At 41.9% G+C, this 20,392-nt stretch overlaps 1 protein-coding gene across 5 annotated transcripts in view; it reads right to left on the bottom strand.

Annotated features, from left to right (window-relative positions):
- SNX25 (sorting nexin 25) overlaps window positions 1-20,392 on the bottom strand; it is a 216,573-nt gene that overhangs the window by 106,031 nt on the left and 90,150 nt on the right. For 3 of the 5 annotated variants that reach the window (XM_056559914.1, XM_056559899.1, XM_056559907.1), the window contains exon 3: window positions 3,402-3,618. In XM_056559914.1, the coding sequence (XP_056415889.1) occupies window positions 3,402-3,618 (217 nt within the window). Of the gene's footprint in view, window positions 1-3,401; window positions 3,619-5,587; window positions 5,728-20,392 lie in introns of those variants that run through there. The other 2 variants (XM_056559919.1, XM_056559930.1) reach the window with 2 other exon arrangements.

Below are 20,392 nucleotides of genomic sequence, written 5' to 3' on the forward strand. Positions count from 1 at the left end.
GTGGCACAAAAGGGAGAGTTGAAAGTGGCATAACTTGCTACCTTTTTTACGCCAGTATTCTACGCCAGTATTTAGTAAATTCCCACCATGTTCTTCAAAACAGCTTTTTAAGCTAAAACTGAATTTACAGGCCTTATCTAGACCAGTCTTATTGTATGATGTATTGCCTCTGTATTTGCCTAGCACAGGCCAGCTTACCATGACAGACCCTTTTCTTTTCCTATAAATGTAAACTACAGGGTGGGCCATTTATATAGCAAGATGGTGCACCACCACATTATGGGTGTCAGGTCCGAGCATCCTAGATGAACAGTTTCCTGGAAAGTGGATTGGTCGTCGTGGGCCAGTTGAATGGCCCCCAAGGTCTCCCGATCTGACCCCCTTAGACTTTTATCTTTGGGGTAATCTGAAGGCAATTGTCTATGCTGTGAAGATACGAGATGTGCAGCACCTGAAACTACGGATACTGGAAGCCTGTGCTAGCATTTCTCCTGCGGTGTTGCTATCAGTGTGTGAAGAGTGGGAGAAGAGGGTTGCATTGACAATCCAACACAATGGGCAGCACATTCAACACATTTTATAAGTGGTCAGAAACTTGTAAATAACTCATGAAAAAATAAAGTTACGTAAAAACCAAGCACATCATTGTTTTTCTTGTGAAATTACCAATAAGTTTGATGTCTCACATGACCTTCTTCCAATTAACTAAAAGTTGGATTCAAAATGACCGACTACCCATCTTGAAAAGTTTCCCCCTCACATATACTAATGCGCCACAAACAGGAAGTTAATATCACCAACCATTCCAATTTTATTAAGGTGTATCCATAGAAATTGCCCACCCTGTACAATATATTACACTGATGAGTTTAGGAAACAATAAAAACGTGTACATTAGCTAGAACATATTATAGCACGCTAATTGGATTTTAGGGTCTAAAGATTTTATTTTTACCTATTCTACCCATTCTGACCACTGCTTACCTAAAAGAGGAACTACTAAATTCTGTGTAAAGTATGGAAGCTGTACAAATAAATTCATAAATGAAGCATATATGCACCTAACTAAAAGCAACAGGCTATTTGGTCCAGAATAAGTAATATTTTACTAGGGATATTTTTTACTCCAGTTGCCATCTCATACTTGGAAGAGAAACGCAGTGTACTCCATAGAAATACTTGAATACTGTATAAACAGAACACTGTAAATAGTCATTTTCTCAATGGTTACACAGCGATACATAAGTAATGCTCTACCTTCTATGTCTAACGTCATAAATAAGAGCTCCAGCTAATGAGAAACAAGAATCAATAATGGAGTGAAAGCAGCAATTTGTCTAGTCTGAAATAGTTTGCGAGAAATACAAATCGATACTGACCTTCACAATCATGAGAAAGAAACGTAATAGAAAAACGTAATGGACAAAGTTATAGTCAGTATATAAGCCATTCCTTAAAGGGGAACTCTGGCGGAAACAAGTAGAAAACAAATGTTTTCAAATCAACTGGTGCCTAAAAGTTAAACAGATTTGTAAATTACTTCTATTAAAAAAAATAGTGAATTTCTTTTCTGTCTGACAACAGTGCTCTCTGCTGACACCTCTGTCCGTGTTAGGAACTGTCCAGATTAAAATAATATCCCCATAAAAAACCTCTTCTGCTCTGGACAGTTCCTGACATGGACAGAGGTGTCAGCAGAGAGAACTGTTGTCAGGCTGGAAATAACTTCACAAATTTTTAAATAGAAGTGATTTTCAAATCTGTTTAACTTTATGGCACAAGTTCATTTGACATTTTTTTTTCCACCGGAGTTCCCCTTTTAGACTCGATTAAGGGGTTTATTAGTATTCACCTCCTCAGCAGTCAATTTACTAGGGCTTAACACATTGGGGATGCCTAACAGTACAGGAAGGCAAGACACGGGGTACCTGTTCCCCACTGAAAACAGAACAGAATACAGACTGCTACTGTCAATAAAATATGCCTACTTAAAGGAACCTTCTCAGACAGCAACGCAGAGAAGGGTCAACAGTGAGGCTCACACTAATGCACAATGTGCACAATATCCTATATATTTTTACACCTGACTGATGGAACAAACCTCACATCTTCAGAGGCTATTGACACATTTGCACTGATATTTTTAATTTATTTATTTGTTTCCTGAATGCACAAAGTAGCCTCCTAAATAGTCTTGAGTGAAAATATTCTACCCAGGGAAAGATAATATAAATCTGTCCGACATAATTTTATCCCTCTCAGTATTAGAGTTCGCAACAGGGAGGGAGATGAAGATCTACATAGAAGCTGAAAGATTGGGCTGGGAAAGAGAATTCTGCAGGCGCGTTTGGATACACACTGACCATTATGATGAGTATCAACACATGAGGTGTATCGGCGCCATCTATTAACCAGCCTCACTCTGATATTTGTCCACTACTATTGGACTGTCTACAAAAAAGTTCCTTGAGAAACCCCGACATCATATGGGGGGAAACACGTCGGAAGTATAGGACAACAGTCTGTAGTGTTTTTTATCGTCGCTTATTTTCACAAGAGGTGTTAATAGTTGTGATGGATACCTAATGTTGGCAATAGGGTAATTGTCCCATCCCCCCTCGGCTTGCTCTATATTGATTTTTCTGGCCGGGTGCGAGATCAGGGGACTATCATCGGGGGACTTAGTGTCTGAGTATATCTGTGTGTCCTGGGAGATCTATCGGACATTATTTATGCACCCTATATAATATCATTGTACAACAGTCAGGATTGACCTCCTGGTTAATTAAAGACCACATTAGGTGTTGTGGCATGATAATTATTTTTGTCAGTGATTAGTCACGATAAGAAATAAATCCTAATTTTTTATGCATATCAAAAAATATATTGTTTTATGAATATATAAACAAGGGTCTATAAGAGCTGTGAGACATGAAGAAAACCCATTCAAATACTGAAGGCAGGCCAGTAGTGGCTGATCTCATGGTAATAGCTTTAGTAACTCCGAAAATCAACCAACGTTGCTGCAGTGGAAATGAAGACATATTTAAATTAACTGGGTCAAAAAACATACACTGAGCATATGACTCTGCAATAGGGCAGGGTTCGGAGCGGGGCACGCCCTTTGGACTACCATATGCCTTAAAACGGCATGTATTCAGGAAACCTTGCATGCACTGTAGGCTAACCTTTAGACTTTGAACGAGAAAGGCTGACCAGAGTTGATGTCTTGAAGACCTTAAGATGTTGACAATAACTAGCTTTTGCAACTCTCCCTAAAATCATCCAGACCTGAAAGGGTTACATTAAAGCTACAAGATCATCTCTTTGCGCTCATTTTTTCTTGCAGGGGCCGATAATGACGTAGAGAACAATTAGAGATGCTCACTCCAGTTTGTTACCTAGTGTTTGCAGCCTTGAGGTCACAGAAGTGTGAGAATAGATTCTTCACGACGTCATTGCACACCACCTTCACAATATCAATGTGAGTGAGCCGACAGCGTAGTTGTCTGGTCAGCTCCCAAAAGTCTTCAGAGAGTAGATGGTAGAGCTGACCTTCGTCCCTGCTAAGTTCTCCATACCACGACAGAATGTAGTCTCTGTAACTGTAGTCAAACACTATAAAAGATGGAGACACAACAAGATGGAAAGTGAAGAGCATGGAATCATTGCTGATAATCAATATATACAGATAAAAAAGAAAAAAACATAAAGGGGTACTACCGTGGATAACTTTTTTTTTTTTTTTTTTTTTATCAACTGGTGCCAGAAAGTTAAACAGATTTGTAAATTACTTCTATAAAAAAATCTTAATCCTTCCAGTACTTTTTAGGGGCTGTATACTACAGAGGAAATGTTTATCTTTTTGGATTTCTCATATGTCACGACCACAGTGCTCTCTGCTGACCTCTGCTGTCCATTATAGGAACTATCCAGAGCAGCATATGTTTGCTATGGGGATTTTCTCCTGCTCTGGACAGTTCCTAAAATGAACAGCAATGTTCAGCAGAGAGCACTGTGGTCGTGACATCAGAGAAATCCAAAAAGATAACCATTTCCTCTGTAGTATACAGCCCTTAAAAAGTACTGGAAGGATTAAGATTTTTTAATAGAAGTAATTTATAAATCTGTTTAACTTTCTGGGACCAGTTGATAAAAAAAAAAAAAAAAAAAAGGTTTTCCAAGGTAGTACCCATTTAAACCGCTAAAGGGGTACTCCGCCCCTAGACATCTTATACCTAGGATAGGGCATAAGATGTCTGATCGCTGGGGTCCTGCCGCAGGGGACCCCCGCGATCTCGGCTGCAGCACCCCAGACATTTGGTGCACTGAGTGAACTTCGGTCCATGCCGGATGATTGGCGATGCGGGGCCCCCGCTCATGACGTCATGCCCCCTCAATGCAAGTCTATGGGAGGGGGCGTGATGGCCATCATGCCCCCTACCATAGACTTGCATTGAGGCAGCGTGGCTGTGACATCACGAGCGGGACGTGGTCGCGACCTCACGAGCCTCCGGTGCTGCACCCGACACTCTAAATGAATGCTGGGTGCAGCAGGAAGATTGCGGGGATCCCCAGCAGTGGGACCCCCGTGATCAGACATCTTATCCCCTATCCTTTGGATAGGGGACAAGATGTCTAGGGACGGATTAAATATCTACTTGTCTTGGTTAAAGGGAACCATTACAGTCCACTATTCAGGCATGTTATAGAGCAGAAGGAGCGGAGCAGATTGATATTTTGATTTGTTTAAAAAGTTCCAGTATAGCTTGTCATTTATTAATGTAATGCTCTTCTTATTCTGAGCTAAGCAGTCATGTGGGCAGGCCTATTCATTGATGGATAGCCCTTTCTATAGGTACAATTATACACTGTCAATCACTGAGAAGGACCAAATGACTACTTAGCCCAGAATGAGCAGAGGTTTACATGAATAAAATGTCAAGTAATCCTGGAACTTTTCCCATAAAAGCATATATCAATCTGCTCAGCTCTTCCTGTTCTATAACATAATGCCTACAGACTGGACTGCAGGTTCCCTGTGATCTAAAGTCCACTGCGATTCCTTAGTAGGAAATGGCGAGCGCATGCGCAGTTTACTACGGACTTCTCAATCAGCGTAGGGCTAGTGTATTCAGTGTAATGAGCGTAGTTTTATACTGTCAGTGTGGGGGGGGGGGGGGTTAGTCAGCTGCGTAAAGAGTGTTCCTTCCTCTGCAGTCAGTATCACTCCCTCCGCTGTCTCTACTGTTGTCTAAAACTACGGTTATTACAACTACAGTGTTGACTATCCCTCCCTTCCCCCTTCTTCCGCTGTCAGTATCACTCCCTCCGCTGTCTAAAACTACACTTATTACGATTACGTTGATGACTCCCTCCCCCTTCCTCCGCTGTCAGTATAAAACTACACTCATTAGGCTGACAACGCTAGAAAACTTTGCTCATTGCGCTGACTACTCTAGCCGTACGCTAACTGTGAAGTCTACAGTAAACTGCGCATGCGCACTCGCAGTAAACTTTACATCTGCGGTCTAAAATGCTGGGCTGATTTTTTATTATTCTTACATACAACAAAATAAATAATTACCAAACATACAACAGCAATACAGATCTCAAAAATCTATACGTTAGGGACACAGGAACATCGTTTTACTGTAAGAAGCAAGAAATCAGAGCATTTTATATAGTTTCCCTAGGAGACCATGAATTGTCAGGGTTTAGAAGGGCAGACCAAGGAAATAGTCAGACACTTGTGTTCAGTCTTTTGTTGACAGCCTTTAGGATAGGAGGCGATAAATGTACATAGGGGGAGATTTATCAAAACCTGTGCAGAGGAAAAGTTGCTGAGTTGCCCATAGCAACCAATCAGATCGCTTCTTTCATTTTGCAGAGACCTTGTTAAAAATGAAAGAAGCGATCTGATTGGTTGCTATGAGCAACTGGGCAACTTTTCCTCTGCACAGGATTTGATAAATCTCCCCCATAATATTTATTAAAGCGAGGTATCTGGTAGTAATCAATAACACAGGAGATCAGCATGTATCAATCCACCTTAGTTGGTTGTACCTACTCTCTCAAAAGTGAGGGACTATTTAGTAAGATTTTTTTATGAGGTTTCTTCAAGGTTAATGAAAACCGACACTGTATTTTCCTGTCAAAATTTGTTGGCATGTGCACACCAAAAATTCTAATAAAAAATAAATAAAAATTAATACCAGAGAAGATTATTAACAGAGATCCAGAATATACAGCGAACGCTACGGCAATCACTTTCACATTACTGAGTAACTTGACATGACAGACGTCACTGATAACATCTATAGCAGCTGCTTCCACCCTTCAGAAATGATTTACTGTAATAAATATCCTAATATATCCATTTAGATTATTAAATCTTAACCCTTCCACAATGCCTGGTCACTGTGGTGCCTGAAATTTGGTATTAAGCCAACAAATGTCCATATTCCAGCATGTGGGTAAAAAGTTTACAAAGTCCTTTAGAATTTTTCATAACAATACCTCCCCTGTATATTCTACCTTCATTTCTGTTCACATCTTTCTTTGTGTACATAAAAGTCAGGAAATGCCCTGAGGTATGTAATACTACTTCATACAGTTGCATACGTCACCCATTACAAAACGGCACTTGAATAAATCCAATGATAGGATCCCTGAAACAAGGTTTTACAGTAAGTCATTGTATCGCCCACTATACTTGCACTGGTCCAGTCTTAGATTCTTTCTTTGCTGTATTACAGTATATGGGAATACCATATATACTCGAGTACTAGCCGATCCGAATATAAGCCGAGGCCCCTAATTTCACCCCAAAAACCTAGGAAAAGTTATTGACTCAACTATAAGCCTAGGGTGGGAAATACATCATCCCCCATGTCATCATGCAGACCCCTGTCATTAACACCCCCGTCATCATCACCCTCGTCATCATCCACCCCCCCCCCCCCTCATCATCACCGCCTGTCAATCCCTTCTCAGTGGTCTTCAACCTGTGGACCTCCAGATGTTTCAAAGCTACAACTCCCAGCATGCCCGGACAGCTAGGCTGTCCGGGCATGCTGGGAGTTGTAGCTTTGAAACATCTGGAGGTCCACAGGTTGAAGACCACTGCAGCCTTCGTCATCATCCAAACCCTTTTGTTTTCTACTCACAAACATGAATGTCCCTGCACATGAACGTCCCTGTGTGGTTGCGTCAATGCAACGTCACTAATTCGGGGCTGGCCTGGAGCGGAGAAGAGGGCCTCCCGGTAAAAATGGACTAACCCTACCCACCGGACGGTCCCTGCAGCATAGATGGCCGAAGATGGACGACCCGGACCAGCTCACCCTTCCTTCCCACCGAGGGGGGTGAGTAGAAAACAAAAGGGGAGGTCTGGATGATGACGAAGGCTGCAGTGGTCTTCAACCTGCGGACCTCCAGATGTTTCAAAACTACAACTCCCAGCATTCCCGGTCAGCCGATGGCTGTCCGGGCATGCTGGGAGTTGTAGTTTTGCAACATCTGGAGGTCCGCAGGTTGAAGACCACTGAGAAGGGATTGACAGGCGGAGATGGACGGCCTGGACCATCCCCTCACAGCTAAGCCAGAAAATTTTTTTTGTCCACTCGAGTATAAGCCACGAAAAATTGTGCTGAAAAACTTGGCTTATACTAGAGTATGGGGCAGCTGATGCCTCAAGCCTATTCCTACAAAATGACTGACATCAAGCAATTATTTGAAACATTTTGAAAGCATATAAATGCTTCAATAACAGGCCAAAGACTGAACCTTGCAGGACACCAACAAAGAACAGTGCAGCAATGAAGTAATGGTTGAACAAGAAACAGGAGTGCATTAACTGCTTTGATAAACCGCTGTTCCCTCGAACAACCCCCGACGCCATGCTATTACTGTTCTATAGGATATTACTAAGATACGTTATTTCTCCCTATGCATTAGGCCAATCTTGGGTCACACTGCTTTTCAATCCTGATATGAGCTGTAAGCCCTCAATGCTGTGCCTCCTACAGTAGTAAGATCTCAAAATAATGTCCCTCTTGACCAAAATGTCATCATATTTGGTGTGCTGGAACAGACGTCATCTATATAGTGTGCAGGCCGTAGACCTAAAGTTGCCTGCGGCTACAAGGGGGGCCGTGGAGAAGAAGCTGATGGCTCCCAGCTCCAACACGTGTAAGCGTTGGTCATTCAGGGATACAGCATGCTGAAATAAAATCGATCTTCTAATAAAGGAAATCTGTCATCAGTATCCCCTGCACTAACCTGTTGGTACAGGGTTATAATGCAGGTGACACTGATGAAAACCTTACTTACCGATCTTCTGTCCATGGCTCTTTTCTTCTATAAGCTCTGGTCTTTTGGATATGGTAAAGAAGATCTTGGTTTGGAACACCCCTGTGCACGGTAACATCCGGTGTTCTGAAGATCTGTGCACACTGGCTTCTTTATTGTCACGCCTTCTGCGTCTGCAATGAGCCTGCCAATCTGCAGAATGGAGCTCCACTCTGCAGCATAACTGCTGAGGCCGGGGCATTGCACATGTGGAGAAGAGCTGTTATGATGTAGGGTGGAGCTCCATTCTGCAGCATAGCAGGCCCAGCACAGGGGGAGGAGACTATACAAAAAACCAGCCAGCAGACAAAAATATTTAGAACACCGAACGTCACTGTGCATGAGGGGCTTAGGAATGCCCACTATGCTCCAAGCTTCTCATAACCATATTTACAAGACCAGGGATTACAGAAGAACGGAGCCTAGACAGAAGATCGTTACCTTATAACAACAGGTTAGTGCAGGTAAAGATGACATTTCCTTCGTTATGGATATTTCTCCATCTTAAAACTGATTTTTAAAACAAAATACATGAAACAAAAATTTAAAGGAAAGTCCATATTAAAAGAGTCATCAAAATGTTAAATATCCTGTAAATATATTCGTTGGGAAATGTGTGATAATGTTGATAACCAATAACCCCCCCCACCCCCCACGTCCACCCACCAAACACCCCCCCCCCACCCCCACCCCAGATATATATATATATACATTCAAACTACAGGTTTTGACGTAAGGGAACCTCCCCCAGTGTGTCCTGAATTTTAGAGTAGAGTACGAACCAGCAGGGAGTGTTGGAAGGCAGAAACTGAGAAAGGGGGAGGAAGATGAAATTACCCTCTGTTCAAAAAGGACAAAGATGTGAAAAAGGGTATAAGGAATTAGGCTAGGTCATAAACAAAAAAAAGTTCAAGACAGAGAAAGAAAAGTAGTAACTAATAAATGGAAAGGGGTTTAAAAATTTTTTTTTTAAGGAAAACTGTCACAGGGGGCAGGGCTTCGCCAGCTTAATTTACATATTCATTGTCTGTGACTCAACATCCTAGTGAAGTGGAGTCACAGACAATGGATATGTAAATTAAAATTCAGCAGAGGATCTTCTGGGGGACATCTCAGAACCTACTGGACATGTTTAAGTAAGTGACCCCTCATTGGACTCCTGTCCATCCACATTATAACCCAGTGTATTGGGATTAGTTTGGCTGAAAAGGTTGATAGTTTTCCTTTAAGGATCTGTCCATGGTGTCAAAAAGCCCAGTAGAAAACATGAAGAAAAAGTGGGGGGACATCCTAGAGACCAAGAGAATTATCAAATAACTATTCAGAAAAGCCCCATGTAGCCACCCCTAATGATGCTAAACAGCATGAGAAAGAACATTTCATGAACAAACCCCTTTAAAAGTCATGTCACATAATAAAAAGGCAAAAACAATACAACAGCAGGCTGGCCGCCTATTGCCAATATTCCCATTCTTCTGCTGTACACTGCACATTGTGTTAACCAAGGGATTTAAATGAGTGATAATAACATTCGCCTTGAAAACCTTCAACTGAGATCAAGTTATTTAGATCACAAAGTGAGGTCGGGAGATCACGAAGAATAGAGATCAATTCATCAGTCACATTTGTAGCATGGAAAACCTAAAAACTGGGAAGATGGCTGATAGAACACGACTTTTATGAATAACAAAGCCTCTTATATTCATTGTAGTGTCATTTCTTATTTCCTTCTTCAGAAGTCTTTTATTCTACAAATCTTAATATTACAGCGGACCATGAAAGCTACATATGGTCTATGGCAGATGTCACAGAATAAACCGCTAAATTTTCTATACATAATCTGAAGAAATCACCAATTCTACATATCAAAGACTTAAAGGGGTTATCCAGGAAAATACTTTTTTTTATATATCAACTGGCTCCAGAACGTTAAACAGATTTGTAAATGAAGAAAAAACTATATGGATGTGTGCAGCTCACAACTATTACGCACCGAGGTCAAACAGGGCAAGCAACTATACCTTAATTGCTAAAAAAAAGGGAAACCAGAAAAATGCAGTGTAGCCCGGACCTTCTAGGTGAGTATAAAATGGATATACGAGGATCGTGCTTCAATAATAATTATCATTTATTTATAAAAATAAGATTTCATCACTTCTCACAGGGCCCTTGTGAGAAGAACATACATAATAAAAGGCAACCTAACAATGTATTAGGCAATAGTATTAAAATTCTACACTTGGCATAGAGTAATAGAATAAAATAGCAGGGTAAGATCTGTACCATACAAATATATTAGAAAGTTGCTCTTCTAGATGTTTTAGGGTAAATATGTCCCTTTTTTGGATACAGTAGCAAACAGTCTGTATTGATAGCAATTGTTACCGGTCTGTAGATTGTAGCTCAGGCGGTGAATATTGCTCCCGCAATAGCTGAGTGTCCGTAGTGTATACAGTCCACTGTGTGGTGCCTCCAATTATGAGCCTGGTCCAGTAGGGTCTGAGCGTGGTGGCAGTCGCTGTCGGATAAGGCGCTGGCAGGCGCCGAAGATCGTGATGGTGTCCGGGGACTGCTGGCGCTGGCGTGCGCTAGAGTTGATATTCCTCACCGCTTCATTGGTTGGAAAACAGGACCATATACTGGAAGGCTGGAAGTTCACCTCGTGGTGCCGGCGTCTGACGTCAGAGCCGGGATGGTTACAGCAGGATAGTTGCACCGGGATGATTGCGCCGGGATGGATCTGAACTGCTGGACCGGGTGGATAGCAAAGCGAGAGCGCAAATGATGGTACAGTTCATAGAGTGTAACTGGCCATAGAATTTGGGCACAGTTTTAATACTGCTATGCCAGTAGATAAAGACTAGACGCGTTTCAGGGTTGTATGATATAACCCTTTCCTCAGTAGTCAATGACTACTGAGGAAAGGGTTATATCATACAACCCTGAAACGCGTCTAGTCTTTATCTACTGGCATAGCAGTATTAAAACTGTGCCCAAATTCTATGGCCAGTTACACTCTATGAACTGTACCATCATTTGCGCTCTCGCTTTGCTATCCACCCGGTCCAGCAGTTCAGATCCATCCCGGCGCAATCATCCCGGTGCAACTATCCTGCTGTAACCATCCCGGCTCGGACGTCAGACGCCGGCACCACGAGGTGAACTTCCAGCCTTCCAGTATATGGTCCTGTTTTCCAACCAATGAAGCGGTGAGGAATATCAACTCTAGCGCACGCCAGCGCCAGCAGTCCCCGGACACCATCACGATCTTCGGCGCCTGCCAGCGCCTTATCCGACAGCGACTGCCACCACGCTCAGACCCTACTGGACCAGGCTCATAATTGGAGGCACCACACAGTGGACTGTATACACTACGGACACTCAGCTATTGCGGGAGCAATATTCACCGCCTGAGCTACAATCTACAGACCGGTAACAATTGCTATCAATACAGACTGTTTGCTACTGTATCCAAAAAAGGGACATATTTACCCTAAAACATCTAGAAGAGCAACTTTCTAATATATTTGTATGGTACAGATCTTACCCTGCTATTTTATTCTATTACTCTATGCCAAGTGTAGAATTTTAATACTATTGCCTAATACATTGTTAGGTTGCCTTTTATTATGTATGTTCTTCTCACAAGGGCCCTGTGAGAAGTGATGAAATCTTATTTTTATAAATAAATGATAATTATTATTGAAGCACGATCCTCGTATATCCATTTTATACTCACCTAGAAGGTCCGGGCTACACTGCATTTTTCAGATTTGTAAATGACTTCTATTAAAAAAAATCTTAATCCTTTCAGTACTTATGAGCTTCTGAAGTTTAGGTTGTTAAGTGCTCTCTGATGACAAGTGTCTCGGAAACCGCCCAGTTTAGAAGGGGTTTTCTATGGGGATTTGCTTCTAAACTGGGCGGTTCCCGAGACACGTGTCATCAGAGAGCACTTAGACAGAAAAGAACAACCTTAACTTCAGAAGCTCATAAGTACTGAAAGGATTAAGATTTTTTAATAGAAGTAATTTACAAATCTGTTTAACTTTCTGGAGCCAGTTGATATATAAAAAAAGTTTTTTTCCTGGATAACCCCTTTAAAGTGTGCCTTGTGATTTTCTCTTTTCTTTCGAGGTTTATTAAAAATGATTATGATGAATTGATATTACAGTTTACATGGATACAATCAGCCCTAACGACAAAGTATTTGCAAAATGAGGTACTCTGGACCACCAAACACTATGGGCAGGGCTTGATACATTTGTTATGAATCTAGAAGCCAGCAAAAAAAAGTTAGGAACCAGGATGCCACACATCACGTAATGGGACATTATGTGACGTCATATAATCAGTCGTAAGTGTCCCCTCATCTCGTGTGTTACAGTCATTAGTGTCCTAATCTTTTAATATTATATATATATATATATATATATATATATATATATATATATATATACACATATACACACACACACACACACACTTCCTTAGGTCTCCATTCCCCCATTCTGCCTCTGGTGTTCAGCAGCATATGTCTTTGGTTGGTGCTCCGGTGTCATATGACAGTCGTAGCCAGTCAGCAGCCTCGGTGGTGACACTACGTACTCCTGACTACAGAGCGTGAGGCCACCAATTGGCTGCGGGAATCACCTGATGTCCGCTGCTCATGTAACAACAGAGCACCAACCACAGGTGCCGAAAGGAGGATCAGTGCGGAAATGGAGGAGGAGTCAAATAAAACAGATTTATTTTTCTTAAAGATGGACAACTACTAATGGAAAGGGCTGACAAAAACCAAGCCACCACCACGAAATTCCTGGTCGCCATGGTGACCAGGCACCCAGGATTTGTCAAACCCTGACTAAAAGTATGTACATACTACTGTTTTTTTTCCACTGGCATAGGGCTCTATTACATGAGGCGATTATCGGCCAAACTGGCCTTGTGTAATATGGCAAGCAACTAACAGACGCAAGAGCAAACACGTGTTCCCTCAGCGCTATGTCATGGCACAACAGAAAGGAGTAAGTGCTGTGCTCTAATTGGCCAGGGAAGTAAGGGAAAGGAAGTCCTGTGTGTGTCCTATCAGCAAATAGAGAATGAGAAATCGCTGTGCACCATGGAAGGCACTCTCAGGGACTCAGTAACAGCAGTGAGAACATTAAAAATTACCTTGTCACCTCTCTAGAGAGTTAATTTAACAAAACCATGCAGGATTTATGTAAAAGGTAGGTATATGGAATACGTTAATGAAAGTCACATGCAACTGTATAGACATAAAGTTGTTTACATCTGAAGCATTTAGTCCGCAGAACGTTTCAAATGACCCAGCTAAACTTAGCTGGAAGCAAAAAAAGAAAAAAAACTAAAAAATGAAATGAAACGGAGGAAAGGAGGAGTGTAGTAATGTAATCGGATGGTACAAACCATTTTTTCTTAGATTTAATAAAATGTACTACCTACAGTAATATTAAGGTGCCATAGTTTGTTTCAGATATATGCAATATCTATTGTGCTGAATAACAATGCAATATACAAAAGACATAAGCAGATCCTAGAATCCGGCACAGGGGTATAGTGCATTATTCACAGATCACTGGAAGAAGCATGGTCTGGAATTTCATTTAGTCACATATCTTCAGGAGCCATTAGCCAAGAATAATGCATCATCCTCTGCATTCCCATTGTCTTCTCCAGATTGGTTTTATGAGCTATGGAAACTGATTGATTAAGTGAACAGACTTGATGCGCCATTAACTCCATACAGCTCTGCGCCCAGGAACAGCCCTCCCTGAGCCGACAGATATTCTCAGATTTCTTCTCACCAGCCCAATGTATAGACACAACATCCTGACTGGGGGCTATGGTGCTGCTAACGCTATACAGCAGGTGCTTCCTTTCAAGGGGTGAAAACTAGCAAAATACTGAAACCACAGTCAAATGTATACGTGAAACATTCACGGTTAATTTCTCTCACATTCACTAAATATATATAGAAAAGTAAGCTTCTATTTATAAGAGGAGAAAGGGCTATATACATCCACATCCTAAACCGGATGCTGCCACACAGACTGCAGCAGAAAGGATAAACCCTTGTTGGCAAGGTACTGCTAGTAATAGCACATCAGTACATAATGACAATCATCACCGCCCAAATTCCATTCCACTGTTGGAAAATGAGCCCTGGCCTAGATAACAGATGCAATTGGAGAAATGGGGCTGCAAGACAGATGTGGCTTCTCTGTGATAAGATATGATCCTCTCCAGGTTTCTTTCAGTAACAATCTCATTCTTATTCAAGCTTCTATCTCCGGAAATATAATTAGAAGAAACCACAAGGGCACATCCATGTTAACAAGGGGGCTCACACATCTTGTTTCACCTTATTCACACATACTAAGTAAACCCAAATATTAAGCCTCAGTACCATGGTCTATTACAGAAGCATCCTATCAATTTGGTTTCACAAATATAATGCTACCTCAAAACCAGCATTCTAGCAGGGTCATTTGTTTCATCCCAGCTCAGTTTTATGCATAAATGTTAAAGGGCACCTTTCATCAAAAAAAACTTTTGATATATTATAGATTAATGTATGCAGAATAACTTTCCAATAGTATGTTATTAAAAAATATGCTTCTTTCTATTTAATTTTCCACTTTGAAAAAATGACCACTAGGGGTCTCCCTACCAGTCCTTTTTTTAAGTGCTGAGTTTGTCTGTGCCCCGGATGCAGTCTGAGATTTAGGACTCCTGCATGAGTCTGAAATCTATAAAAAAAAGGACTGGTAGGGAGACCCCTCGTGGTCATTTTTTCAAAGTGGAAAATTAAATAGAAAGAAGCATATTTTTTAATAACATGCTATTGGAAAGTTATTCTGCATACATTAATCTATAGTATATCAAAAGTTTTTTTGATGAAAGGTGCCCTTTAAACCCTTTCATTGTTGCAGCTGGGCCATGTGATCCCACGACAGCTAGTCCTGTGCATGCTTTCGATTTTATACAGGAGGTCAGTCAGTCTCTCTGTGCACAAGTACCTTCATGAACCCAACAGAGATTACACTTGCAATACCTCTTGAAAGGCCCAAGGCACCTCCCGTCACCCCCTTATCCTATATACTTCCATGCACAGAGTGTTACTGAAGATATATTTTCTGCCTTACTAAGGGAGTGGGTGACAGTAGGAGAGTCCCTTAAATGACTAGTTGGAAGTTACGCAGCTCCCCAGATTCATAACTCTTGTCTGCTGTCTTGAAGAGCTGTGTGATTACTCTCCTGTGAGATGCAGCTTTAACCCCATGGTGAAAAATTCCCAAATTTCATGAAAAATTAGAAAATTTTTGCATTTTTCTTACTTTGAAGCTCTCTGCTTGTAAGGAAAATTGACTTTCCCAATAAATTATATATTGATTAACATATACAATATGTCTACTTTATGTTTGCATCATAAAGTTGACATGTTTTCAATTTTTGGAGACAGAGGGCTTCAAAGTTTAGTAGCAATTCTACAATTTTTCACAAACATTTCAAAATCAGAATTTTTTCAAGACCAGTGAAGTTGTGGGTCTTTATGTCCGAAATACCCCTTAATGGTCCCCATTAAAAAAAAAAACTGCTCCCTCAATGTATTCAAAATGACGTTCAGAAAGTTTTTTAAGACGTGAAAATGAAAAAAAAAAAATGTTTTTCACAAAAATATTGCCGTTACCCCAAATTTGGGCTAATAGGAGAAAAAGCCCCCCAAAATTTGTAACCCCATTTTAGTTAGGGAATACCCCATATGTGGACGTTAAGTGCTCTGCGGGCGCACTACAGGGCTCAGAAGAGAAGGAGCGCCATTGGGCTTTTGGAGAGAGAATTTGGTTGGAATAAAAGTCGGGAGCCATGTGCATTTACAAAGCCCCCGAGCTACCAGAACAGTGGACCCCCCCCCCCAATGTGACCCTATTTCGGAAACGACACCCCTCACAGAATGTATCAAGGGGTGCAGTGAGCATTTACACCCCCTGGCGTTTGACAGACCATTGGAATAGTGGGCTGAGCAAATGAAAAATAAAATTTTTCCTTTTCACGGACCACTGTTCAAAAAAATCTGTCAGAACCCTGGTGGGGTGTAAATGCTCACTGCACCCCACCCCTTGTTACGTTCCGTTATAGGTGTAGTTTCCAAAATGGGGTCACATGTGGGGGGGGGGGGGGGTTAACTGTTGTGGCAACACTCTTAGTAAATAAGGGCCATGGTCTTCAATTCCAGCCAAATTTAAGCTCCAAAAAACAAACTTTGCTTCTTCTATTCTGAGCCCTGTAGTTAGCCCACAGAGCACTTAACATCCACATATGGGGTATTTCCTATTTTAGAAGAAATGGTGTTACAAATTTTGGACGGTGTTACAAATTTTTTCCTATTACCCCTTGTGAAAAAGAAAAATTTGCGGTAACACCATTTTAGTGGAAAAAAAATTTTTTTCATGTCCTGCTTTAACAAAAATTTGCCAAACACCTGTGGGCTGTCAAGGCTCACTTATACCTCTTGCTACGTTCCGTAAGGGGTGTAGTATCCAAAAAGGGGTCACATGCGCGTTTATGTCAGAACCGCTGTAACCAGCAGCCACCCCTCTGCAAATCACCAGTTTAGGCCTTAAATGTACATGGTGCGCTCTCACTTCTGAACCTTGTTGTGCGCCCGCAGAGCACTTTACATCCACATATGGGGTATTTTCTGTACTCTGATTTGATTCTGTGTTTGAGTGCTCAACCTAAGGTGCTATTCACCGTGGTTCTTTCAGCAAAGGATTTGATTCAAAGGATTTGATTTTACGCGTTGAATCGAATCCGTTGAATCGAATCCTTTGCAGAAAAAACCATGGCGAATAGCACCTTAGGTAGAGCACTCAAACGCAGAATCAAGTCCGGGATACCTGAACAGGAAATCGCAGGTGATGTGAACCACGGCGAGGATTACTGTACAGTTTGGACACGCTGACAGGTCTCAGTTTTTTTTTTTATATAATATTGCTGCATAATATACCCAAATGAACAGTAACCTTACACAGGGGTGAAAATATCTCGGCCTAATTTCAAATGTGTATAGATCATCGGAGGTGCGAATACATCATATAGTGTGCAGTACTGTATGCAGACTAGGGATCGACCGATATAGATTTTTTAGGGACGATATTGATAATCTGATCTTTCAGGCCGATAGCCGATAACTTATACCGATATTCCGGTGTAAGTTATCGGCTATTTCTACCCCCCCTCCCCCGCAGAAGCAGCTGCAGATCAATGATTTAAAGCGGGCACTTTAAATGAATGAACTGCAGCGGCTTTTGCGGGTCCAGAGACCGCCGCCGCCACCCGCATCTCTCCCCCTGCCTGTTCCGGGATCCTCCAGAGTCCAACCACCACTGCCGCTGCCCCTCCTGCCTATCCTCTGGCCAGAGACCACCGCCGCCCACTTCTCCCCCCCCTGCCGCTCCTGAGTCCAACCACCACCGCTGCCCGCTTCTCTCCCCCTGCCGGTCCTGAGTCCAACCACCGCCGCTGCCCCATTGCCTCCCTCATCCCCGGTTTTATAATTACCTGTTCCCGGGGTCTGCGCTACTTCTGGCTCCGGCGGCGTCCTGAGCTGTCACCGTGCGCATTGACGGTGATGTCGCGTTGAGGATGTCACTCGTCATTGCTCAGCGCACAGCAATAGCGCAGGACGCCGCAGGAGCCAGAAGTAGCGCAGGGATGGGGGAGGCAATGGGGCAGTGGCGGTCTCTGGCCGGGGGGGGGGGGGGGAATCAGGGCACTATCGGCAAGGTAATTGCAGATACCGCTAATGACCAAAATCGTGACTATCGGCCAAACCGATAATCGGTCGATCCTTAATGGAGACACATATCTATTATCAGGTATGTGGACTATAGCATCATGTGTGAACTATGGACATTTGCATAAGTTACATCGGATGCATGGGAAATCTAAAATGCACACAGTAAGCAGCGCTTGATGCAAAATTACATGAATCTGTTGTATAATAAAAACTGGCGTGTATGGAGACCTATAACATTAGTGCATTTTTTTTTGGGTGTGCTCAGCCGAACAAATGAAAGAAATGACTGCTGTTTTTTCTATGAACTTTATTTTCAGCAATAAGGTGGCGGACGAACATTTTTGCACATAATTTTTTGATATGTTCACTTATATGTTTTATGGGAACGCAATAAAAGTGAAGTTTTAATATTTCTCCCGTTCTATCAGTGCTATATACCTTAATATGCAGCGATAAACAATTGGATACACGGATCAGGGCAATATAAGCCTTATATGTCTCCTGACAACACCCTGCGGACGATCTTGACACACTTTGGGTGATTACTTACTGTTGGATTTGTTTGTAATATTGAAAATATATATATAAAGAAAGAAGATTGGTTGCAGTAACTATAGCATGTGTGTTTTTTTTACTGACTTTTTCTTCACAGCCAAGAGTCAAGGAGGTGGGGCCAAGCCGCTTACATAGTCTGGCACTCCTCATTTGCCACCACCTTCCAGTCTTTCATTGATCGATGTGAAGAGCCCTGTACTTTAGTTAAGGAATGGCTGAGAGGTGAGGGCAAGTGAGTAGACGTGCCAAGCTGTGGTACTTGAGCAGCTTGGCTCCACCTCCTTGACACTTGGCTGAAAAAGAAAACAAAAAGATTTTATCAGTTTGGCAACCAACATCATCTCCAGGAAAGGTACAGTTTGCATTTATACCTTAAGAGCTATTTAACATTGCCTGCAGCTCTCAGCAACAAATAGAGCTGACAGCCTCCCATTAAAGGAGTACTCCCGTGGAAATTTTTTTTTTTTTTTTAAATCAACTGGTGCCAGAAATTTTAACAGATTTGTAAATTACTTCTATTAAAAAATCCTAATCTTTCCAGTACTTTTTAGGGGCTGTATACTACAGAGGAAATTTTTTTCTTTTTGGATTTCTCTGATGTCACGACCACAGTGCTCTCTGCTCTCCATTTCAGGAACTGTCCAGAGCAGGAGAAAATCCCCATAGCAAACATATGCTGCTCTGGACAGTTCTTAAAATGGACAGCAGAGATCAGCAGAGAGCACTGTGGTCGTGACATAAGAGAAAATCCAAAAAAGAAAAACATTTCCTCTGTAGTATACAGCCCCTAAAAAGTACTGGAAGGATTAAGATTTTTTAATAGAAGTAATTTACAAATCTGTTTAACTTTCTGGCACCAGTTGATTAAAAAAATAAAAGTTTTCCATGTTTAAGACCAGCATTATATACCCCTAAAGTACCCCTTTAAGACCAGCATTATATAATGGCATAGCAGGTATGATTAGCTACTATAACAAACACACTCGCACACAAATGCGAATAAAACATTTAAAGTTGTTCTATATCAGTGGTCTTCAACCTGCGGACCTACAGATGTTGCAAAACTACAACTCCCAGCATGCCCGGACAGCCGTTGGCTGTCCGGGCATGCTGGGAATTGTAGTTTTGTAACATCTGGAGGTCCGCAGGTTGAAGACCACTGTTCTATATATTAATTCTGTAAGAAAATGGCTCCTACTATTTTATAGAGGGTCCAAAATAAAGTGTCAGAAATGTAGAATACGGATGAGCATTTGGTGAATTCGGAAGGTGAAGCGTGCACAGGAATGAGTCACATAGCTGCGAGGGTACTTAGAAGCATTGGGCATAGAGCGGTGCAGCCTCACAGCGCTGTCAGGGCATATTAATCTACAAGCTGCAAATAAAATGTCATCTCCACACTGACATCAACAAAAGTGTATCAGTCAGCAAGCAGCAGGCTGTTCCTCTAATTCGATTAGGCAGAGGTCTGTCATACTGCCACGCACAGGGGCGAGATAGGAGAAGCATATATCCAGGACAGGCCTAGGTGATGGGAATGCTACCTATTCCAATCAGGCTGTCCTATTGTAGAAGAAATATTATCCGTACTGGAGGCTGGAATAACACACCGCACAATCATTGTACAAGGAAAAGCAGATTAGGACAGCCGCAGGCTAT

Source organism: Hyla sarda, chromosome 1 (genome assembly GCF_029499605.1).
Source record: "Hyla sarda isolate aHylSar1 chromosome 1, aHylSar1.hap1, whole genome shotgun sequence".
In the NCBI taxonomy this organism is placed as follows: Eukaryota; Metazoa; Chordata; class Amphibia; order Anura; family Hylidae; genus Hyla; species Hyla sarda.